The 26,515-nt window shown below is 37.4% G+C and overlaps 1 protein-coding gene across 1 annotated transcript; it reads right to left on the minus strand.

Moving 5' to 3' along the window:
• Window positions 1-2,639: 2,639 nt before the first annotated feature.
• LOC140138732 (sialidase-3-like) lies at window positions 2,640-26,515 on the minus strand. The gene is made up of 9 exons (XM_072160490.1): window positions 26,345-26,515; window positions 25,227-25,278; window positions 20,734-20,904; window positions 14,684-14,819; window positions 11,335-11,425; window positions 9,576-9,662; window positions 7,998-8,131; window positions 4,118-4,356; window positions 2,640-3,257 (listed from the first exon to the last, which is right to left on the minus strand). The coding sequence occupies exons 1-8, from the start codon at window positions 26,490-26,492 to the stop codon at window positions 4,147-4,149; spliced, it is 1,029 nt and encodes a 342-aa protein (XP_072016591.1). The 5' UTR covers window positions 26,493-26,515; the 3' UTR covers window positions 2,640-3,257; window positions 4,118-4,146.

A 26,515-nucleotide genomic window follows, 5' to 3' on the forward strand; every position in this document is an offset into this window, starting at 1 on the left:
GTATTTTTTCCAATAAATATTACTTGCACTCTCAGAAATGGCCTCTTTTAATTTTGGCCTAAACAGATTATGGCAATACAAAGAAAATTGCTATTTAATAGCCCATCGCACAGGTTAGCAAAAAAAAAGCCTTCTGGAGATCTTGTGAAGTATGCCCTATTGCAAAGTCTCCCGCTAGCAGGATACTTCTGAGTTACTATGCCCATTACTGGGAGGTTTCACGAAGACCTCCAGTTGTTCCCCCACAATATGTCATAATTGGAGGAGACTGAGTAGGCATATTCCAAAAAACAATATCACATTTTCGGGAGACAAAGTATCCTGGAAAGAAAGTCTCCAGTAGGCCTGTTTGCTACCATTAAATTGGTTTCTGGAAGACTTGATAGAGTACCGAAGTGTGACGTCATAAATTTTTTTCTTTTTTGAATTTCAGCATTTTCATGACGATATTTCAGTAGACCATGATGAAAAACATCCACAGTCCAAATTTAGTGGGAATCGGATCATGAGGGCCCGAGATATGGCCGCATCAATACCTAATTAGCCCCATTGAAATCAGTGTAAATTGGCCTGGTTCATAACTGTTTGAAACCAGGCCAATTTACACTGATTTCAATGGGGCTAATTAGGTATTGATGCGGCCATATCTCGGGCCCTCATGATCCGATTCCCACCAAATTTGGACTGTGGATGTTTTTCATCCTGCTCCACCGTTACATGGTATTCAAAACGCTGAAATGCAAAAAATGTTTTCTGTGACGTCATCACTTCGGTACTCTATACACAAGAACAAGTATCCGGGAGAACTCCAGGAAGCCCATGTGATAGGCACGTGACCAGTGAATGATTATGGGGTGACCACGTTGTGACATGATAAATGTTCCACAGATTGGAAAAGTGATAGTTATAAACAACAACCACTATCATAAAAAAATGGGACTGTGCAATAATTTTGAGCCCCAATGGGGAGGGGGTAATACAATTTCCAAACGGCTCGCCAAAATGTTGTTATTATTATTATTATTGAGTGAATGTTCTTAGTCATCCAGTAGTTTCAAACAGAGTTTTGGAATTAAATCTAATACTGGAACTTGCTTTTTGCAACTATTGCGACGTTGCGTCTGGAACCACCAGACTTCATCAGGCAACTGACCCGTTGGAAACCCACACATACTGACCATTATCTTCAGTTTGGTTCCCACCATCCACTCGTACACAAGTTAGGAGTAATTCGAACTCTCCAATATAGAGCTGATACCATCATAAGTGACTCTGAACAAGTTCCCGAGGAAAAGGACCACATCAAAACAGCCCTTAATAACTGTGGTTATCCGGACTGGGCCTTTCTCAAAGCCACCAAGAGTAAAGAGCCAAAGACCGGAGGCGCGAGTGGTCAAACCAACAGAGCCCGCGTAACTATACCATATATTTCGGGAATCTCGGAACGCGTGAAGAACCACTTCAAATCCTTTGGAATTTCAACATCCTTCAAACCAGTTAACACGCTTCGCGGGAAACTTGTGAATGTGAAGGACAAGCAACCGAAGGACAAACGCTCAAACTTAGTGTACGGGGTTGTGTGCGGTGATACCGATTGCTCTGCGGCTTACGTTGGAGAAACCAAACAGGCGGTAAAAACCCGCATTGGGCAACATAGGAGACCAAGTACCAACGAAGCACAAAACTCTGCTGTTTACCTCCATTTAAAGGACACTGGACACTCAATTAAGAACGAGGAAGTCGTGATTCTTGACAAGGAGGAACAATGGCATAGGAGAGGCATAAAAGAAGCCATTTGGGAACGCATTGAGCAACCGTCACTGAACAAGAAAGGGGGACTCCGCTTCAATTTATCTCATGCATGGGACCGGGCCATCGGGACGATACCTAGCCGTCTATCACGTGACCAGTCCAACGGGTCAGTTGCCTGATGAAGTCTGGTGGTTCCAGACGCAACGTCGCAATAGTTGCAAAAAGTAAGTTCCAGTATTAGATTTAATTCCAAAACTCTATTATTATTATTATTATTATTATTATTATTATTATTATTATTATTATTATTATTATTATAAAAAAATTATATAGCTAGCATATGCCAGGATGAAGGAAATATTGTTATTGTGAAAATGTTCTGGTTCATTGCGGGAGCGCAATGAGGAGGAAATTTTGTATTATTTGAACATTTAACATGTTCGAAACAGTGCCCAAATATCTGCGCCAAAAATCGTTTGCCCCCTCATGAGCCAACAATTTCACGTTGTTACAACATTATAACAAGAGCGGTTATTGCTGTTCTGTAAATCAATGAAAAAACAATGCTAGTTTTCTTGTACAATAATCAGTGTGAAGCTCTGTGCTAGTTATCTTGTTCGAGAACGTTTTGTGTACAAATCAATAGACCACTTGACATCACTGTTTATCAACAAAGGCGAGGGACTCGTCTATCGATATGCTCGAACGAGCCACTACACTGATCAATGGCTTTCTTGTACTGTATGAATTGTGGCGGGCGATTTAAAATGCACGTGCCCTTAGCAGACTATGATGCGTACGCACACTGCAGGGCAAAGAACAATGTCAATTGTCATAATTCGCACGCATACTGCCGGGCAATGACATCACATGCCAAGTGGTCTATAGAGCATGCACTGGAAGAAACTGCAACTTTTGAATTTGCATCTTCCTTCGATTTTTTATCATCATGTCTTTATTTCTTGAACGATTTAAACTAAATGAAGTCCGTGCTAAATGAGTAGTTATTGGCTGCTGGTTCCAATTATGACATAGTCTTTGTTTAGGATATATAGGGGTGAACATAACTGGTACCTTAATTCTTTTTTGTATGTTTGTCATGTATGCGATGTTTAATACTGCTGCAATACTTTTGGTGTTGGTCCTCGTAAGAAATTTCATCCTGAAGAAAATGGTTACGGTTCCGCTATCTCTTGCAACATCCTCTCCAAACTAAACATTTTAAATTGAATTGATTCATTCTCAAAATCTGCCCCAGCTTCGAATATAATCGCAACATTTGGTGAGTAGACTCCAGCATCCGAGTCCCAGGTCTCAAAATAAGCCAAGTCTGAGTAGGCACTAGCATTTGCGTGGATAACCCATGGCTTGCTCCATGTTCGGCAGCCATCTTTGCTGATTTTCACCGCCATGTTTCGTCTGAATGACGATGCTGGATTGGAGAAGACAACCCAAGTGTTGGATGGTGAGAGTGGGTCTGGGGCTGTAAAACCTATCGTGCTGGCCTGTATCAATATAAATGATAAGATTAATTAGCACAGACTTTTTCAAATAAATTAAATTCAAGCGTTATATTTCACAACTTTCACAACAAAAATAAATGATAATGTCAGAATTATATTAGAAACACGATATGAAGCAAAACAAGCCCATAGCGGACAGTCAATTGAGATCACAAACGTAAAACAAGAAAAGAGACAGGAAAACAAACAACTCTGTGGTGGACAAAACAATAAGATCAAAAGAGGGCTAGACAGAAGAGTGTATGGCTTCAACGAAAAAAAGGAGTTCTGAGGCAACACATACAGAGTAAGCTGATGGGGAACGGGTTTCACAACAGGAATCCATAACAAGTTATGATATCGGAATTTAAAAAATGTCGTATGTCGTCTGTGACTTAATCAGTCTTGAAAAAGCCAGTGCCACACCTGGCAATGGGAATCAATAATAAGCGTCATCGTCATCTAGCATGCGCGCAATTCGCTTTTCGGCAAAAGCGACTGGGTATAGACGGACGCCCTCAGTCGGTCAACGTTCACTAATAAGCATGACACACATTGCACAACTCGTGACAACAATGATTCAGTCTAGAATAAGTATAAACTCAACATTACACGATGACCATTTTACATAGTGACATAAAGGGTGTTCATGTACCATTACTCAGCCAAACATGGCAGAGTAGGGCCCGGATGCAGTCAAATTCTACCCCAATACACAGATACAAACAGCAAGTAACTATTATAATACATAGAAAGCCGAATCTTGGACAGCTATCCAGTTACCACAATAGCAATTGCTTTATTCCGTGTGGTAGTAACTGAATTTTTGACCAAGATAATGCTCGCTGTATTGTAATACACACCTGACATCCACCAGCAGTGCCTGGCCTTGTTATGTTATCTTCCAATAAGAATGGTCCTCCAGAAAGTAGGTATAATTTTTTAACGGGTCACGTATGTAATATCCTGGTTCTTGTAATGACCACGCTAACGTAGGTGTACCGAAACTTGCGCCCTCATCATTACTGAATGCCAAAACGCGAGGCTGATCCGGATGTAGTGTCCTTGCATTTATACAGAGTTCATTGTCAAGCTCTACTGCCTGTTTGAAGGGAAAAATCAAGTTCATTGTACGATCATAGACCTTGGAAGATATGAAATACGTGTATCAATACCTAAGGCTAAGTGGAAGTTCGTGGGCTCAAATCCCATGCTGGCGCTTTTCCTTGCTCTTTTTCAGTAAGTGGGTTATACGCCAATTGGGCTTCATTACATTGTCTAACATAATTGCACCTTCTAGATTGGTTACCAGTTCACTCATTCCTGATAGTCAACTTGTACTTCTACGCTACTCAAAGGAGTGCTTTCCCCGGGTCAACCGGCATTTTCAACGGATGCTATTGCTCTGAAGATTCGTTAACCCGGTTTGAGTAGCGTAGATGTATAAGGTTGCTTTGTATTTACGTTTACCGCTACGTATGAATAAACATTAATAACCTCATAAATATTAGCCTTGATCAAGTCTTCCTCCTTACTTTTTCTCTACTCATGCTCTTCTTTAGGACCCATGGTTGAAGTATCATACTGGACTCCCTCAGATTTTTAGTCAGGTCAGATTTTTTTGTGTAGGACGGAGGAAGTATACCTTGTTGGCATGTTGTAGATTTTGCTCAAACACTACCCCTGCAGTACACAGTATGCCTGGGGTAAAGTATGATAAGAAAGTCCACTATCTAGCAATTCAAATGTCAAATAGATTTGATGGTAAATAATTATTTTGAAATTAGAATTTAGATAACTTCAAAACTTTGAAAAGAAATAGAAATTTTTGGAAGATGTGGCAAAGCTTCCATGAATTTAACATTCACTAACTATGGACGCCAAAGGACTTGAAACAAGTCTACATAAATATACGCGATGTGTTGTACCCAATCACAGCTAATAACTTTTAAATACGCGGACACAAATGCAGGTCATTGAAAAAGTATAGACCTTTTTCTGATGACGTCACCTAATCGATATTGGGGTCTCAGATGTAAACAAACAACACGTGCGTTTCCCACATGCCCACAGTGTGAAAACACCAAATACTGCGTATTTTCTGCTCTGTTTTGTCATCTTTCACATTAACTTCCATAAAATAATTTTTAAAGGGAACTGTACACTGGTTACCATTGTTTCAGATTGTTTTGATACCACAAAATACAAAAGAAAACCCGCCATGCTATTTGAAAATTAATCTTTGTTTTGTTTCACATTTCTGTTTACTGTTTACACCGTGACGAACTAAACGCGTACTGTGAGCTGGCAATTCCGCGCAGGACGCCTAGCGTGGCGCAAAGTTGATCACGCGCACCGGCGCGGTATTTGCGTTTGGGTGCTGACGACTCGAATGCTGGACCCAGTATCGGTTGATTGGTGACGTCTGAGAAAAAGGTCTCAAAGTACGCTTTACAATGACGGCGCCGCGTGACGATTTATGCATTCAAACAATTTACGCGGACACGTCGGATTTGGACATCGCATGATTGCGTGCTAGTGTGATTGGTCGATAGCGGTATTTTCTTAATAGGCTATTCGGGAAAACGAAAGATACCCGCCGTTAAAATCACGACCGCGACACTCCGGCACTTGTTGGAAGACATCTAGTACAGCAGACAGTACATGTACAATGTGATTTTCTCATTTATAATTAGGATTACGTCATTGCCAGAGCTTGTTTATTTGTTCATTAGAATGATTGACAGCGGTGGGCGGACTTATACTCTTTGTTTTGTGAGCGGTCAAAAATGTGATTCTCTGATTAATTATAGGTCAAGGTAGGTCAATTCGGACCGTCTCTTCCTCAGACCTCTATGTAGAAATCTATGGTATCTTCTCATTACACGTTCGTAGTAAGACTTGGCCGGCGACGACGCTTGCGAATTGCCTGTCTTCAACTGCGGTATAGCATGGTATAGGCAGTTTGTAGAGAGTGTCTTATCTCATTATATAGAATCTCTGTTAAAATTGTGTTCTGTTTTAAAATTTAAAAGAAGACGTAAATTGAATTTAAAAAGTGAAAAGTGACGGTTATGAATGAGGTTAATGACTTTGCATCAGCTATTTTTCGAGTATTGTGAAATATCTAAACACTGTGCTTTGAACCATGGAAAACTACTGATGCGAAGTCATTAACCTCTAATCATTATAACAGAAAAAATGGGTTTTGTCCTGTAAGGCGCAGCAAGCACACCTTCATTTTTGGACCAATTTTACTATATCTTTTTCAGAAATAAAAAAAAGTCATGCATATACAAGTATGCAAAATCTTTATGGGATGGGTATTTTTAATGCGGTGTCCAGACCAGATTTTGAGGACATAAGACAGGGTCTACAGAACTAAATTGAGGTTGAATGTTTAGTGCCCTTTTTTGGTGATAATTTCTCAAAAATATGTGCCTGGAGCTCAAATTTGAAGCTAATTTTGGGGTACTTTATTTATTGAAGTAAAATTTAGCCAAGAGCTCCAGGATCTTCATATGGGTGTCACATACATCTCAGGAATGGAATGGAAAAAGAGCTTGGCGTCAGGTCTCCGGAATGTAAAAGGAGTTTGAAAAAAGGAGTCTTGAGAACGACAATTATAATCTGTAGTGCAAAGTACATACTACAAAAGAATTAAGGTATCAGTTATGTTCACCTCTGTATATCCTAAACAACGGGAAACATGTCAAAATTAAAATCAGCAGTCAATACCTGTACCCTTTAGCTCTGATTTAAGACCTCATTTGTTGAAATCAGTTGAGAAATAAAGACACGATGATCCAAAATTCTCAGGAAGATGGAAATTTATTTACAGAGTGTTCTCTAAAAAGAGAAAACTGTTGTTTGATTAGATCATTTATTAGTTTTTCAAACAAAACATCATGTACAACCAAATTTTAGGGTTAAACAGCTAAAAGCGATATCATGCTAATGTATACAGATGCTTTTTACTACAAATAATTCCTTTTATTGTTTGATAAAATATGTTTATAAAATTTCCTTGATGCTTGTGTCACCTATTCCAGCTGTTTTAATGGCAGTATTAATCACCTACCCCTTGCAAATATAGAAATATGATTTAGGAGAAATAGCGCCATCTATAGTTTGCATTTAGTTAATAATGAAGCCAATTCTATATACATCAAACAACCGTGAGAACTAGCGCCTTTTCATTGATTGGAACATCAAAGCTCAACTTTTAATTTTATTCCTTCCTTGGGTTTTAGATCACCGTTTCTTTAATTCTCACTAACTAAATCAGAGCTTAATGGTACAGGTAACGGCTGCTCTGTTTCAATTTTGACTCTTTGTCTTTGTTGAGGATGTACCTTAATTCTTTTGCGGTCATACCGAGTAGCCCCCTGGGAATTTGACATTTTTACACTGAAAATCACACTAAAAACAATTTGCAGCATTAATCTAGTCATTTACAGTGTTACTCTTATTTCAGTGTGGCTATTGTGCAGGGATTATTTTTCATAACAAAAGCATGGACTGGTCTTATACATTTCAGTGTGATTTGGACCGTTTAGGGATTAGCGACCACTCATTTTCAGAAGTTTTGCTGTTGATTTTCGAATGTGATTAGACATAACAAAATAACTCTTTTCAGTGCTGTTCCAATTGTATTATCTATTGTCTAATGTCTCAGCGTTACTGTGCAGTTTCAGTGTGATTTTCAGTCTCAATACCTCATAGCAACCTGTAATAACTTACTGTTGCTTCACCACTAAATATTGCAATGCCATTTGTATCTTCCCTATAGCCAAGGCTGCCTCCTGGATGCCATGTGTTACCGTGATCATCACTGTATATCACATTGGATTGGGGGAAACTCCCATTTGTAAAATCTGCAAAGTGTAAGGTATACATAATGATAGATGAGAAATGGCTCAATCAAAATGGAAAATTGCAGAAAATTAAGGGATCTAGAATGAGCGTTTATTGCGGTTCGACAGTATTTTTTTGGGACATGAGAGCACCTCAGACCTATCGTATTGCATTCTGAATTTTATGATAAATTATAAAAATTTGATATAATTTTTTATATATAACAGTCCTCGAAGTATATTATATAAATCTAATGATATATTCTTAAAGAGTATGTAGCTGGGAGGAAAATCCGACGGTCAATTGAAAATTTTGACCTTTCATATTGAAGATATGGATTTTTTTCCCCAAAAGACCTATTTTTTTTTGGCGTTTTGAGAAAAAAAATCCATATCTTCAATACGAAAGGTCAAAATTTTCAATTGATCGTCGGCTTTTCATCCCACCTACATACACTTTAAGTATAAATCATCAGATTTATAAAGTTTACTTCAGTACTGTTACATATCAAAAATATCAATTTTTAATGATTTGCCATAAAAAAAAAAATCAAAATTATTTGATATCAGAAGGACATTCTTCGTATTCAGAATGCAATTCCATATGTCTGATGTGCTCTAATGCCCCAAAATAAATACTGTCCAAACGTTCATACCCCACCCCTTAATGAATAAAGTAGGGAATAGTAACTATAATGTTAATTTTGTGCTCTATAATTTTGGTCTGATTCAAACATAACGTCTTCTCCTGCAATATGCTCTTTTGGCAAGACACATCCAACATAGGAAACAGATGAACCAAATCAGAGGGATGTCTACAGAGTAACAATAAAAGCAAAACTTCTGACCGGTAGTACATACAACTTTTTAATACAAGGGAACCGGGCAAAGTTCTTAACATTGACCACATGCCTGCTGTGTGGCGAAGCTGCAGAAACCAGCAGGAAACACCTCCTTGTCTGCTGTACAGAATTTCTAGTGCACTTTTTGTATTCACATTGATCCATGTTGTTTTTGTAGATTTAGCATGGACCTTGGAACTGGTAATTTTTGGGTATCGAACTTTACCTACTTCTAATGCCTACATTTGCTGTTTTGTCCCCCCTCGTCTACTCTATATTTCACTTGTTTCCCCACGTCAAGTTGGTGTACCTTGCTCCTTGTATTCCCAATTGTTCGTATAATCAAGGTATACTCTTGTATACAATACAACATGCACTGGACCTTTGGTTCAGTAACTTGTCCTTCCACGCTATCTGTATGGAAGATTACCCCAACAGTCCGCGCACATCACGCACAAGCAGTGATTAGCTATTGATGCACTTTGGGCATAAAACAAATACCCCCGATTATATCCCCAAATCAAATCGGCACAATGGAACAATGCGTTACGTAATCTATTGCCACTCTATGTTTATTAAAAGCTCTTTGGTGAGTCGTATATCTCATTCTATGTGCTGCATACCCATTTGTTCTGAGTCGGTCACCTTTGACCAAAATCTACCGGGCATTATGAGTCTGCCTGATTTCAACTGGATGCCATGCCCAGGAGCTACAAAGAAGAAAAAAAATAGGTGATTTATATATCTTTGAAATCGTCAGGTTTGTGTTGGGCCTCGGTATTTTTTAAGCTTGTACTCCCTCAGAAGTCTCTTAGAAAATGACCTCGGCCCAAAACAAATTCCACCGCTTTCACATAATTACTTCAAAACAGAGTTAACTCAATTTAACTGTTTTTGTTTGTGAACATCAACAGATTTTATTATCTTGTTAATCCTTTGGTCACAAATATTAAACTTTGCGTGTTCTAACTCCTCAAATACCAAATACATAAAACACCAAATTAAAAACGATGGAACATTGCCTATTCTGGATGTTAGTTGAAATATGTGCCACCTCATCAAACTTGCTTCAGTGTTACATTATTCTGCTAATAGATCATCACATCGAAGTAACAGGGGAATTCTTTGGGAATCAGACCATGCAGACAATTCTCAGAATATACATACATATTATCCTCTAAGAACATGCGACACGGTCAGCTCAGCTTATTTATTGAGAACTTATCTCAAGACTCAAGCTGCAAATAATAGGCACCCCCAAAAAAACCAATCAAAAAGCAAACCAAACAAAAACGCTGTTTTGGGGGCCATCCGAACAAGATTTTCCATGTTAATTAATTACTATATGCATGTAAAATCAGCTGTTTCTTTGGTCAAAATCGATTGAATTTGATTGAAATTACCGCATTATGTGTCAAATCAGCTGTTTTGTACCAAAAGTGAAAAAACGTAAATTAAACGTAGAAAAAAAAAGACAATACAATGAACATGATGAAGCTATATACTGTACATGTACCTGGAGCATAGAGTGATGGCCTTGGCTTGATGAGTTGTATTGCTTCATGATTCAGTAAAGCTATACTGTCCCTGGAGCACATAGTGATGGTCTTGGCTTGATGAGTTGTATTGCTTCATAATTCAATAAAGCTATACTGTACCTGGAGCATAGAGTGATGACCTTGGCTTGATCAGTTGTATTGCTTTATGATTAAATAATGCTACACTGTACCTGGGGCATAGAGTGATCACCTTGGCTTGATGAGTTGTATTGCTTCATGATTCAATAAAGCTATACTGTACCTGTGGCATAGAGTGATAGCCTTGGCTTGATGAGTTGTATTGCTTTATGATTAAATACTGCTATACTGTACCTGGAGCATAGAGCGATGGCCTTGGCTTAATGAGTTGTATTGCAGCAATACTATTGCTTCATGATTCAATAAAGCTATACTGTACCTGGAGCATAGAGTGATGGACTTGCCTTCATGAATTGTATTGCTTCATAATTCAATAAAGCTATACTTTACCCGGAGAATAGAGTGATGGCCTTGGCTTGATGAGTTGTATTACTTCATGATTCAATAAAGCTATACTGTACCTGGAGTATAGTGTGATGGTCATGGCTTGATGAGTTGTATTGCTTCATGATTCAATAAAGCTATCCTGAACCTGGAGCATAGAGTGATGGCATTGGCTTGATGTGTTGTATTGATTCATGATTCAATAAAGCTATACTGTACCTGGAGCAAACAGTGATGGCCTTGGCTTGATGAGTTGTATTGCATCATGATTCAATAAAGCTATCCTGTACCTGGAGCATAGAGTGATGGCATTGGCTTGATGTGTTGTATTGATTCATGATTCAATAAAGCTATACTGTACCTCCACCATAGAGCCATGATTTTGGCTTGATTTGTTGTATTGCATGATTCATCTCTTGTGGTTCTGTCCAAGTTAAACCTAAATCAAAACTCTTTAATAAAGAGTGACAGAAATACAAATTATTAAATCACTTATGGGCAAACAGATTCATCCTATGATCTATGGTCACGGAAATATATCCGCGAATTCGAACTTTTCATCCAAATTATCAGTTTAATTATGTCTCGAAGCTGGCGCGTGCATTTGTATTTTGTACCCCACCATTTCATTAGGACCACAGCAGGTGCGATGGTACAATTAAGTGGATATAGTGTGTCTTAACACCATCATGGCATGACCAACATTGAGCTTCTTCTCCTATGTGTAAGGAATCGTCAACTAAGCATTAGGAAATGAATTGGGAGAAAACCTTCTGTGAATAAAATACTATGCTGAGCCACCAGCCTGGGTGGCTCACGCTCCAGTAATTTCAGATGATTGAGCTCAGTAATACATTAAAGAATGTCTTCCAATTCATGAAAACAAATAGATAATCAGCTTATTGGATTAAAAGCTTAGAGGGAAGGTCTTGCTGCTCAGCGAGTGTTTGTAATTATCAGAAGGTTTTCTCCAAATTCATTCTCTAATGGATGGGGTACATCCTTTGTTTACCACAGGAGGATCACACTAGAAGATAAGCTAATTACCAACTCATGGCAAAGGATGATGTTCATACATCTACTATGTAACCTACATGCAGTGTTTGCTAAGGTACATGTATGATGAAGACATGATTCAAGTAGCTGATGATGCAGCTGTAGCTGATGACGATGATGATGCTTTTAGTGCCAATGATCCTTTCTTATTTAAACCGAATGTACATATCTTTCAAATTTGTTTACCTTAAGGCGTGGGGTATGGGCGAACTTGAAGTACAGGTATCTGGAGAGGGGAAGCAACGAGTTACCCCCACATCACAGCTGCAGGTAGTGACTGTGCCGCCGAGTGCGAATACCGTAAAACCCCGTCTACAAGCATATAGTGTGCTTCTGATGAAAGCTACATTAATCCAGTGGCCATTATGGAGTTAGAGCCAAAAAATTGCGGATCCAAGCATATACAAACAAGTGTTATTTTAAGACCGATCTATTGTATTGGTATATTAACGCTTGGTTCGAATTAATTAAGCTTTTATAAAAAAAAAAACACTATATATGCTTGTAGACGGGGTTTTACGGTATGTGTTTATTTTGGAAGGTTCGTGTTTGTTTTAAATTTTGGGGCGTTTTTCCTAAATTTGATTTTTTTTTGGGGGGTGATATTTCAAAAAAGCGACATGCTAAAGACAGCTCTTTAGGCACATACTTTGTTATTGTTATTTCAACTCTTTTCCACATACCTACGTTACCACTTGCTTTGGTGATTTACTAATATTATATATTTTGTGACTGCAATTTGCCGTTTTCAAACTGATTCTGCATTATGTATTTACCTCTTTATTTAGACCTATGCCTATTTGTTTATTTACTGACTTATTGATTTATTTGGTAGATTTTATAGTAATTAATAGTTGGCTTATTCCATAGTTCATCGGTTTATTATTATAACTTTAAAACTTAATTGATTGATCGATTGATAGCCATTTCACATATTCCTAGTTTGTAGGCCATATGGAACGTTTATTAATTTTCTATTCAGCAATATCAAGGATTACTATCAAACCTCTCACAGCTAATAGTTTGTTGGTTCAGTGGTAATGCAATGAGTTTTGGTCATGTTTTTTATGTTGGGCACCAATTGCGTTGCATGTGTATTTTTCAAGCGAATCACATGTTTTACAGGTTTAGTACTATAACTTCAAAAGTTCACATTAGAACCCAATTAAAGTATATATTCTGAGAGCATATACTCAGAAGATTTCAGAAACGATACAATGGGAGTCATTATACAGGGTGACCCATAAAATATACAGGGTGTAACAAGCAAAATAAGGGCGAAAATATTAATTCAGTTAGGGGTGTCACCCCTGACGTACATTGATAATGTAAACATTTGACAAATGTATAATATAGCTAACTTAATTGCCCACCCAGTCATATGGAACTTATGAGGGTCAAGTACTTCAATTATGTAGATACAGGGTTGTCAAAATCTATCTATACTTATTTAAATTTCTTCAAAACACCCCTTATTTGGCACTGGAGATGCAAATTTTCATGATTGATGTATGTAACTAGATGTAAAATAAGCTCAACAATCCAGTTTTGAAAGTTAAAAGAGAATTCAACAAAGCGTTTAGTAAAAATTAAATTTTTGGATCAAACTTGACTGTGAGGGCGCTCTTTCAGATTTGTCGCAAACCTTCTATGTTTTACTAGTTTTTAGTAAATACTAAAGTAAAGAGGATCACAATCAAAGTCTGCTTAAGAAATTTGAGCCTTTTATCATGTTTTGTTTGCCCGTAGCACCTTTTTGAATGTTCCCTACAGTAAATCCCTATTCAAATGCATAGAGGTCAATGAACTTTATTAGTGTAGCAACAAGTAATTAGTAATTTTTAATTGTCTAATTAATAAATACTGAGGCAATGAATGCTAAACATGATATCATTTAGCCGAGATCAAGTACAGAAACAAGTAGAAATCCATCAATAATGTTTATTGAAGATCATGTGGCGGAGGATCACCATTGTACAGTATGCAGCATTGTGATCCTCCGCCACACGATCCTCCGCAACATGAGCCACCCCTGACTATTTAGACTTAACGAGTTACAGTAATTAGTATAAATGAAAATCATAAATTTTTGTTTCAGAAATTGAAAGGGCAATGTCTAAGGAACAAAATAGTACTAGACAAGCTCATAATAAACACCAAATAAATAAACGACATGCATGTAAACATGTCTTGATGAGTAAGAATGCAACAGAGCCGCCCTTTTTAGGTGCCCAGTATAAAAAACATGACCTTTTACAACAGGGAGGTCCCGGGCTCGATTCCCAACTCTGCCTGGTTTTTTTTCCAAGGCTGAGAAAAAAAATGCAATTTCTGAACTGCAAACTTATTTGGCGCGCGATCTGTGGTGGTCCTTAATTGATGGCTGTGTCTCTTACAGGCACAGTCCCCTCTGGAATCCAAACCAGGTTCCCGCCCATTATACATCCCTTAATCACAACAAGGTTGGCAGTGAATGTGTCTTAAATAAGCTCATCAAATTCACTAACATTAGATGGATGTTTATCAGTTAAATATATTAAATCAGTAGCAGCATGTCCACTTTTGGAACCGGATTCATCATTCTGTGCATCAAAAGTAATAGTAAAAGTAGTTGCTGTTTATATGAGATATATCGATCGTGCAAACTGACATACCTTTATAACCTGAAGCTCGGTAGTGATTTCTTCATCGGCAAGCTCATCCCATGCAGTAACATTAGATGGATGTGCGTTAAAAACCAATAAGATCATGTCCATTTCTGTGTCTACAATTGGAGTTGGATCCATCAATCTGTGTAACAAAAATAATATGCAAATGTAATCGACCAATATAGCAGTCAAGTTAGCTCAATCGATAAGGCGTTCGACTATGGTGCGAGAGGTTGCGGGTTCGAACCCTGGCGGTGCCCAGTATAATCTCGTGTAAAAATTGAGTTAGCTTGAAATTCCCCTGGACAAAGAATTGTCTCGTTGTAACCCGTACGAAACTCGGGGAGCTGATCCTGGTTGCGAAGGTTATTTGTGGAATGTCTAGGGTGTGCGCTCTTGAAGCAGCAAAGTCCCTGAATTGTTGTTTAATGGTTTTGTCAATGGAATGATGTGGGGTCGTAGTGGTCAGCGACAACATATAAAGTGTGCTGAGGCTTGTGGATTAACGTCTAGGCGTTGTGCCTGTGCGTAGCGCACTATAAATCACTGCGCTTTTTTTATTGCACTGAATAGCAAATCAGTATAGGAAATAAATGCATTGCGGGAAGTGTAAGATAATTTCTCTGGGAAAGTATTATTTATTACTTATATAATTTTCTTTTTTGATAACATGTCTTATTTATTCTCATGTTTCTAACATTGGGCTTTTCATTTGAAATCCCTTTATAGAAGACATGAGCTGACATGACCTTAATATTTTACACAGAAAGTGTGTATTTAATATGGGGTTATCTGAATGGGTGACTCCATTTGAATTCCCTCTAAAGAAGACATGACCTTAAGCGGAGGCTTATCTGCCAAGGGCGATTTTTCTAAGTAAACACTCAATCAAGTTCATATTTGGCCAGGTTTATTGACATTGCGATTAATTTTATTTAGTTTTTATTTGCGTCGTCGCTTCCGTTGCCATGATAACGGCGGCCATATTGAATTTATCAAGGGTAGCGCAAAGTTTGAGCACTTTCTGAAAACATTATATACTTCAAAATTGGTTTAGACATACTTTAGAATGCTTTTGACAATTCTATGAAAAGACATTTAAAAAAGGTGTTACGTTTCGCGCAATGGTGCGAGTATTTTCAGAAATTGCGTTATTTCGATAATTAAATTAATACAAATGAATCGTTTTCAAAAAGTAAACAAAACTCTTTAAATTGCTCTTCATTGATTTGCAGATAAATGTATTTTCAACCTTCGTGCAAAATTTAAAGTCAAGGGTTTGCGCGAAGGGTTTCTAATAACGCGACAGATGGCTAAAAGAGGCATTTTATGTTTAGAAATACTAAATATATAAATTCAGACGAAATTATGCAAATGAGATTGATACAAAACTTTATGTTAACCATAAAAATCTTAGCCATTAACGAATAAAAAATGTCCACAAATCGATCATGTCCTTTCCATATGCGGTTACAACAAATGGACATGCATGGACCGCGCCGAGTAGCAGGAAACTCGTAGGAGTGACATCCCCTCCAAAGGGCACATCTTGCTACCTTATGTCCAAGGCGTGCCTGAAGCGGTCAACAGGAAAATTTGGAACGCCGGTATAACTGTTCACGTGAAACCCTCCAACACCATCAGGAGTATGGTGGTGTACCCCAAGGACAAAGTAAAGACTCTGGACCGTACGGGTCCATTTACCAAATTCAATGTAAAAAATTTCCATCGCACTACATTGGGGAGGCAGAAAGAGCCCTCGGGAAAATGGTCTCCGAGCATAAAAAGGAGCCCTCGGCAGTAGGAGGACATACATGAGTGGACACTACGAATGAGCCGTAAACTCGACAACTTGCATTCTGAGTTACAGTGTAAAATGTACGTGAAGGTCATATTCATATTCGTGAAGGTCGTATTTTCAATAAGGTGCGACAAGCAAGGAGGTTAGATATAGAAAGGAGAAGAAATAGATTACGTAACGCATTGAAACCTTGTGCCGATTTGAAATCTGACAAGCTATTCATCGAAAGGTACCTTTTGTTTGGGACAAAGGGCTTCCGCCATTAAATCGGTAAGCTGACCCGACAGTGTATTAACGCTTTACCTAGCAGGCTACTGTCAATAAGTGATCAAATGCAAGTCGTGTGAAAGCGCTTAATGGAACGAAAAGTACCTATTGTTATACATAAACCCAAGGGTGTGATCATGGAAGAAAGAGATAAGAAGGAACCACAACGAACGCATTCACTTTGTCCACTCCCTTTACCGACATTTAGTTGACATTGTTATTCATGAGGATTTACTTTGATCAATACCCCGCGTTAAATAGGTGATTGGTATTGTATTCCATGTATTTGCATGTCTTCTGGAGCGTGTGTGAAGGATGATTTGAACTAATGACCTTCCGTGCAAGCACCCTATAGGATTTTCTTTGGTGACGTGATCATCGGTCATTGATGGCCTATATCTTTTTCTTCCATTTTGCCCAATTTTTCCGAACTTTGATGACTTTTTTCTCAGAGTTGGCAGTCTTTGGCACTAAAACGAGTTAGCTAGTTACGATTATACACATAATTATAAACTATTAAATTAAACAGGTTTTATGTACCGGACTCAACCGGAACATTGTGCATTATTTAAGAACATTTTACATCTATTTTTCATCGAAAAAGTCACCAAAATCTTACCTTATTTGCTAAAGATGAAACTCAGCAAAAAACGGCCGATTTTGATTACCTTTTCGATGTTTTATAGGACATTTTCTACACAACACGATCAAGAAAACAGTTTGACTGTAGATCCCAAAACAAAGCTACTATACATGTTCAGAGCATCAGTGAAATTCCATAATCTTACTTCTGGGTAGCGTTTGTTTGTTCGTGGATGGGTTTGTTATAAATTTTTTCCAGTAATGATTTTGCCAAGCATCGATCGCGGTAAATGGATCATACATGAAAGTAAGTACCATTGATAGCTTTTCTTTTCATGCGTCAATAGATAAGCGGATTAAAACTTGGCCGATCGAAGTCGTTGTGGTTCCTTCTCATCTCTTTCTTCCATGGTGTGATTGAGTAGCCGTAAGCACAAAAGGCACACATTAGCCGCTAATGCATAGTTCGTTGTCACCCCACTGACATTAGGTGCTTCATTTAAATAAATTGAATGCGCCTGCTGAATGATTACACATAAAGGCTGCCATGTCTATAGTACAATAATGGTATTAAATAGCTACGTCCCGGAGCTACGTATGCATGTAACATATAATAAGTATACCGGTATAGGCCTATATAAAAGTTGTTTTACAAATTGAGATTTTATTTTATTTTATTTTATTTTATTTTATTTTATTTTATTTTATTTTAAGAAGGAGAATGTCATAATCAGTGGCGTACTGAAGGGGGGCAGCACTTCTGTGAGAGGTCTTGGGAGGGGATGAGGTTGGAGGAGGGGATATGAAGAATGAGAGGGGACTGGAGGAAGAGAGAAAGAGGAAGAAATAAAGAGAAATAAATAAATAGACGTAAATAAATAGAAAGGTAAGGAAAATGATAGGAATGAGAGGGGACAAAACGTAAGAGGGGATGGAGAAGGGAAGGGAGATAAGAAGAGGGAGTGATACTTTAGCAAGTACAGAGAAAGGAAAAGAAATGAATGACAAATAAATGTAGGCCTTATAATAATTATTATAGAAACTAAACACGGCCCCCCCACACACACACATAGGCCTAAAACTAACAGCACTATAGGCAGCCATTCGTTGATGCCAATGCCTTTATGCGTTACGTATTTAAAACGCCCAGTCAGATGTATTTTACACCTGCCAAGCACAAGTCACCCAATTTCGAAAATTGGACGTTGATGGACACTCTCATGAATATTGATTGGCAACATTTTCCAATATGTCAGCGCTCAAATCGGACACAATAGAACAATAGACCATTCAGTGCGTTGGCGACAAGTATCTCATCAAACACTGTTTAAACCAATAAATAATCCTATTGCTGAAGAGGATAATAAGCTTCAATCAATTTCTATAGAATAGTTCTTGTCTTTGTTTGCTTTGGTTCAAGTGGTGGATAACAATTAAAGCATTGTATGTATAACCAACAATTAAAGGTCCGTAACCCGATCGACAACATCATCCCCCCGATTTTTCTTATTGTTGATGAGATTTTGGTATCATTTAATAGATTTTATTTTTCTCATTACCATCCTGAAATTTGACGTTCCAATTTGATGTATTTTCGGAGAAATCAAGAAACAAACAGGCTATACTGGTAGCCACCTTCGACATTCTGGGTAGGAAAAAATGAATCCGTGAATAAGAGCCGTTTTACTCCCATACCAATTCGCACGAACGGAAATAGGTCCGAAATAATGAGGGCGCTATAATGATAAACGCTTAAAACAAAAATAAAGAAATACATAAGGGATGAAATAAATACAAAACAAGACCTTATCTTGTTAAGTATGATACGAGGAATATGGAAAAAAAATATGAGAAAAAATGTCCCCCACTATAAAATTAATTAATTAATTAATTAGAAATAAAATTTAAAAAATCATTTTTTTTTCATTAAAACAAATCCTAAAATAAAAGAAAAGTGTAAAATGTACATGATAATATACAAAATTAAAAGGAAATGTATCAGGGTCAAATAAAAATAAAAAGAATGAGATATTTTGTCACAAGAATGATGGGCGTAGTGGTATGGCGAAGCACTCGACGGGAATGTTGTTTCTGGATGCCGGACCACAATGCAATTCATGTGTACCAACGTATTGGCTTGCTAATTGTTCTAATTATTCACTTTTACGCTGAAAATGTTCTCGTTTTCTCACATAGATGCATAAAGGGGACAATATTTGAAATTGTATGTAAGTTTGAAGACAATCCATATCCTAAACTGATAGGGTTACCCCCCTTTAACAATGAGAGGACATTCCTGAACCTCATTGACTTGATTTGAAATGACCGCCAATTATGACTGTTTGATATGTATTACCAGGAATGTGGAAAAAGAGACACATGTAGAACCGAAACAAAGCTACAATTTTGTTGAAGGAACATAGTTCAACAAACCATAACCCAGCTTCTGGATATCGTTTGAAGTCAAATGATATACCATTTTAAAGCTTATGATATGTCTTTTCTAAACACGAAATAAACCAAAATTGACCGGGGCCGACTTTACGGCTGATTCGTGGTGTCCAGTCACATATGAAATCTGCAAAACACTCCTTTGACCCCAGTGAGGTCAAGGTTTTAGACAGTGACGCTAGATGTTAAGGAAGCGAGGTGTTAAGGAAGCGGTTTGCAGCTTCCGAACCAGATCTCAACAAGGACCTGGGACGCCACCCCATATCAGCAGCCTACAAGTAGTTACTTGGGTCAAGTGGCCTGGGTTCATTGCCCACGTCACGTGACCGAGTAGCGGAAAATCGTCCAGCACTACCCAAACCCCAGTGCTGAAGAACTTTATGCTCGGATGAGCCACAAAAATTTTACGCGAAGTTGAAATAACCCTTGCTCATGAGAATAAGTCTTAAAATTGTCTACATTACACCCTTTAGCTTGTTTAAAGCCATATTTCCATAAGATTAGATTAGTATTTTTTCCATAAAATGTCAGCTTTTTCTCCCGGGTATGTCCCCTTTTAATAATGTTGAGCCGAACAACTGAGATAAAACAAAGAAAATTGGAATACGTGTCACTCCGTCGGTCGTGCTATGGTACGATCCTTTGATGTGTGTATGGCCGTCCCGCACGCCATGTACGTACTCATGAACAGTTCCTGCGTTTTATTCAAAATCTCGGATTTTGATAAAGCTACAGCACCTAAAGTCTTGATTTTTGCAGGGTATGTTAGTTAAAGTATGTTAGTTAAAAGTATATGATTATAATCGTGTAACACAAAATTTTGAAAATTATTGAGGGCGTCCTCGTCACCAAATGTTATAATATGGCTTTAACCCTGCATCAGACAGCTAATGTTGGTAGACTCTCTGTGCTCCAAGCTGTCAGTATATAAATTTCAATCCTTCATTTTCTTTACCTGTACCCACTCTGACTTGCTATAATTTCCATTGGCCCCCACTCAACTTTCCAGTCTTTTATTCTTCCACGTCTTAAAATAATATCCATTTTCCCACTATCGGATTGGGTCCTTTTACGGCCTTCAGCAAAGGCTAAGAACATGTCATGATGGTAGACTAGAGCAGGTATTCTGAAAAAAAAGAAGAAAAAAAAAAGAATATTGAGAATGTAGGCAAAAAAGCCCTGGAAAATTCTGTACTAGACATCACGCGTACATATCCTTAAGTTTTGAAAGCAAATTGTGAAAGCTGTCAGCTAGAAGTTCTACTAGTGTAATCATACCAAATATCATTATTGACTAGTTAAAACAGGCGGATGGGTCGTATGAACATAACATAATGCACTCTGGACACTGGCTCTTGTCTGGAAGGAGTGAAATCAGTATACATAATTTTTTGCAGCCAGTTATGTTCACTACACAAACTCCCTATCCATATCCCATTCCAACACTCTCGCTTACCGCAGCATAAAGTCAACAAGTCAATAAAAATGTCTTATGCTTAAAACCAAATCAAGTTGGTTCGACAAAGCGTATTTCTTCCTGTCTGAATATAAGTTAACATAACTAATATCAAGACGAGGTAACACTTAAGAAATTTTTTGGCACCTCAAAAGATTTATTTGCACGCCCAAAGGAGGGGGGGGAAGCGATTTTAGCAGACCATTTTGAGAATTCGCCACCCAGGGTACGGGTTTAGGCCTACACTAAATTATCACACCACCCCTAAATTCATGTTAAATCTTCAACAACATATTTACTAATATTATGAACTACTTAACTTGCGTTTTAGCATATAACTTATATAACATGACATCTGCTTTTATATCTCATTAACTCGCATGATTTATCCGTGCTTAGTTTCCATATTTTTACAAGAATATTGATATGTCAAAGTTAAAATTGTGTACATTTTAATGCGTTTGTTTTCCATACATGTAGTTCTCACTCCCATTAATACATGCGTTTGCCGCTGATCTCTGATGATGTGCATCAACTTTGCTTGTCTATTATTTGTCTGCCTGCCTGTGTGTCTGTCCGCCTATTTTCTCGGAGACTACTTTTTTTTTAGCAAAATCTTATTACCAGTGTTGTGAAGAACTATCTGACTCGTTATTCATGATACAATACAAAAAAGGTGTATACATCCCCTTCGGACACGAAGGAAGATGGCTCGATCAAAAAAATATTTTTTATGCTTATTATAACTATTTTGGATAGTAATTTGTGAAAAACTATAAAAAAAAAATTACCTCATCAATTATGCAAATTAGGGCATGTGTACAATTGTACACATTATGACTAAGTAATGGCAGTAAAACTTGGAAACATATGTGAAGCAACAAACTTGAACCCTTAACTCTCATTAATTTGGTATAAAATGCTAATAAACAGTTCTTGTCTTTGGAGAGACCGAAAAAGACATCACACTTAATAAACTTGATTTCTGAGATAATTTTGTTACTCCACTCTACACGATCCATTTTCGGGCCCATCAAGGACCAGTTACTCCTAACTATCTCTGTAATAATAGGCCCACATAGTGGTTTTTCCAAAAAATGCATCCAGAGCAAATTATAAACTGAATGGAAGTATTGACAAAAGAGTTAAAAATAACTTATAATGATGTACAAAGTATACTAAATAACTCCTATATATTGATAAGATTAGTCACACTGTGTACAACTGAACACAATATATTAGTCTTATATTTACAAGGTGAGACACACTGTGTACAATTTGCACACACCATTTAAAAAAATTTCTACACCACATATGTTTGAAGCATTTGATCAAAAATAGTGTTCCATGTTTTCTACAGGTCTTACACTAACCCCCTGACTAGAATTTAGCTTGTCCACAATGATATTTCATATACAAGTACATGTCTACTGGCAACGTGCAGTAGTGGGTGATGCCCTCTTAGATTATGAAAAGTGACTTTCAGTTAGGTGAGGGCGCTCTGCACTGGAGGATAGCATATGAATGCACAATTGTGCACATGGTGTTTGTTTGCAGTAATAAGCTTCTCCTGGTATACAGGGAGCAATACGGCCCTAATTTGGTAAAACAACCTAACTCGAAGATAGAAGTTTTACCTAATTAAGGCTCTGCTGAAAAATATTTAGACCTGCTTTGGTGAATTTTAGGAACACAATAATAAGTTGGACACTTGAAAAAAAGAAATGACATGAAGGCTTTTAAACTTGTTTCAATACAGTCCTAATTAGGCATAAAAGTCTATATCGAGTTAGGTCGTTTTACCAAATTAGGGCCGAATAGAAGTCCATGTGTACCCTTCTTTTTAGAAAAAAATTCATTATTTATTAATATTATTATCACCATCTGGCTCATTAAACTGAATTTATACTCCATCGCTGAGCGACGAACGATTGGCATTTGACCAATGAGGTAGCGCGCGTTTTCCAACGTAACAAAAAGCGTTCTACCTCATTGGCTCAAAACCAATCGCTACTGCACAGCGATGTAGTATAAATTCAGCTTTAGGCTTAAAATCACGTTTTATATCGTTGATGACAAAAAAGCTCATTGATTGACAAAATATTTTCATCTTCTTTCTAATAATGGCATTTGGGTAACAGTACAATAATATTGCTTCTGTATTATATTTATTGTTTTCATTACATGTCATTTCTTTGATATATGTGACCCGGCAGCACAAACGAGCCGTAAATTCCCTAAATTGTATTCTGTGTTACAGTGTAAAATGTGTACGAAGGTCGTATTCATCGATAACTTAAGCTGGCCCGACATCCGTCTTATTTTTATAGTCAAAAACTAATCAATAATCCTATTGTTGAAGTGGATAATAAGCTTCTACCTTAGATGGCCGGCTATAGAACCTTTAATAGTTCTGGTCTTTGTTTGCTTTTGCTAAATCCTGTTCAAGTGGTGGGTTACCAGGCATTGTATTTTGTACAGGTATGCATAACCAACAATTAACAATGAGAGAACTTTCTTAAACCTCGTTGACTTGGGGATGATTTGAAATGACCGCCAATTATGACTGTTTGATATATATTGCCAGCAATGTGGAAAAAGAGACACATGTAAAAACGTAAATAGCTATAATTTTGTTGAAGGAGCAAAGTTTCACAAACCATAACCCCGCTTCTGGATATCGTTTGAAGTCAAATGATATACCATTTTTAAGTTTATGATGTTTATTTTTTAAACACGAAATAAATCAAAATTGACCGGGGAGGAATTTACGGCTCATTCGCCGTGGACGGTCACATATATAAACGAATATTCACACACAACTAATGTTCTATTAATTTTTCTTTATTTAAAAATTTCAGGAAAACTAAAAACTTAATCAGATATCCTAGAAAATTGGTTATTTATTCTGACCGTAGATGCAGAAAGTTCTGCGTCTGTGGCTAAAATCTGCCGAGACATCATTTACAATGCTAATTCTGTTAGTCGGCTATAGTCTATATATGGGTATCTGTATATATGAATGTATAATAATATGCAGAGTACATACGCACCGTGTCTGCCTGTGAAGGTGTGTCGGTGTGCACTCCTAGAAAAAAAGGTGCAACTTAGAACCTTTGTGTCCCGTATCATACAGAGCCCTAAGCAGTGAGAAGGCTCTAAAAAGAATCTTAACGATTAAATAGACCTTAGTTGTAGTTAATTAATTCAGGGACTCATCACAAAGTTAAGAAGAGTGAAAAGTAGTGTTAACCCTTTTTGGTATTAAAATTCATTTTAATGCATTTTCCATGCTGATTCCAATACTATGTTCATGACAATTTATATTTCTGAGTTAAAAAAAAATAAATTGAAACTTGTCGTCTGCAATTGAATACATGAATACAAAACCCACCCAAGTCCATGGGAAGCGATTTTGAGAGAAAAACCTGTGTATCATTTTAATTCCTTCAGTTATATTTATCTGGTCAATATGGTAAGTTTTACGCGCAAATGAGTGGGTTAAACTGTATTAAGTATGACGATTAGCATTTCAGGGACTTCGTGGGGTTCATTTTAAATTTTGGACTTGGGTGTTTTTTTTAATCACATACAAAGACAACAATGTTTGAATGAGATTACCACTAGTAAGATAATACAAAATAAACCACACAGGTATGTATAATGTTGGTAAGCATTCTGCCATGTAATATAAACCACACACTTTCCTTTATTAAACCCATTTTATTTTCAAAAGTCACTCTCCTTGGGTTATTCTTTCATACATGCTATTTTTCACATGCTCAATAGACACAGTGGATGAATTTGAGTTGTTTTTTCATACATATGACAGGCCTATGCATAGCAACAAATTCCCATGCTTAACTCAATTTGGCCACAGTATGGACTTGGGTGGGTTTTGTATTCATATATTCAATTGACAGTTTGACATCCATGTGGAGAGAGTTAACAGAGGCAATGATTGTGGTTATCTTAACTTTCAGTTACCTTACCTTGTTGTATTGTAGTGTGTATTGTCGACATTCATATCTTGATAAAACAATACTGCAATAGAATGAGTACAACGTGCGATGAATGAAATGTGACTTGGCAATTTCAGAATGTTCTATTTGTATTAAAAACAGGAGAATTTCTTTAAACTATGTTGTATTTTGAAAGAATTGAATACAGAATTCAAAATATAATATTGCATGATCCAATCGACAATCTCATCCCTCGCATTATATCCTTAAAACTGAGATTTTGATATCAAATGAAAGATTATAATTATTTTCTCATTACCCCAATAACAAATTTGATGGTATCAAAAAATGGTAAAAAGTGGAGTACCACCGCTGGAAATAAATCTTATGGGACATTGTTGCATTTTGTTTCAAATATCAATATTGCTGGAGAAGGGGGATCTTTATGGAAAGGTGGAGAAATATAATTAGGGGGGATCTTTATGAAAAGGTGGAACAATATAATTAGGGTGGTCTTTATGGAAAGTGGGGCAATATGATCAGGGTGGTCTTTATGGAAATACGGAGCAATACAATCAGAGGAATCTTTATGGAATGGTGGAGCAATATAATTAGGAGGATCTTTATGGAAAGGTGGAGGAAAGGGGCATCTACAGCCTGTCTCAAAAAAAATTGTGCAAGTGAAAAGCGCCCTCTGTGGCAATTAGAAAATACCGTTGTGACATAATGCTTACATCAACGTCAAGGGCATAGTTTTAGCTCTCAAATGCCGTTAAGCATCATGTCACAACGGTATTTTCTAATTGCCAAAGAGGGCGCTTTTCACTTGCACAATTTTTTGTGAGACAGGCTGTATATGGAAAGATGGATCAATATAATCAGGGGGTATTTATGACAAGGTGGATCAATATAATCAGGGGGTCTTTATGGAAAGGTGATGCAACAGCTTTTGGTTGCGATTTCAGGCGTAGCAATTTTTAGAATAATGGCTCAGATATTTTTCAATATTTAAGGTCATATGTTCCATTGGGGGTGTATGGATTTCAGTTGGAATAGCTCAATGGTTTTGAAATCCCCAGCCGTACATCCCTACCCATCCATAGTCAACCTCCAGGAATAATGGAACCCATTATTGTAATGTTGCTTACCTTCTGCTTCTGTTTCCACAGGGGTTGCCCGTTTCCATACATTATCGCTGACTTTCCCTGATGGAACACCATATATTAACGATACCGATAATACCACCAATACCAACAATCCACAGCCTAGAATGATGAGTACCAGTTTGGTTTTCATGCTGATGATATGGGGCTGCTTCA

The sequence above is a fragment of the Amphiura filiformis genome, chromosome 18, assembly GCF_039555335.1.
Source record: "Amphiura filiformis chromosome 18, Afil_fr2py, whole genome shotgun sequence".
In the NCBI taxonomy this organism is placed as follows: Eukaryota; Metazoa; Echinodermata; class Ophiuroidea; order Amphilepidida; family Amphiuridae; genus Amphiura; species Amphiura filiformis.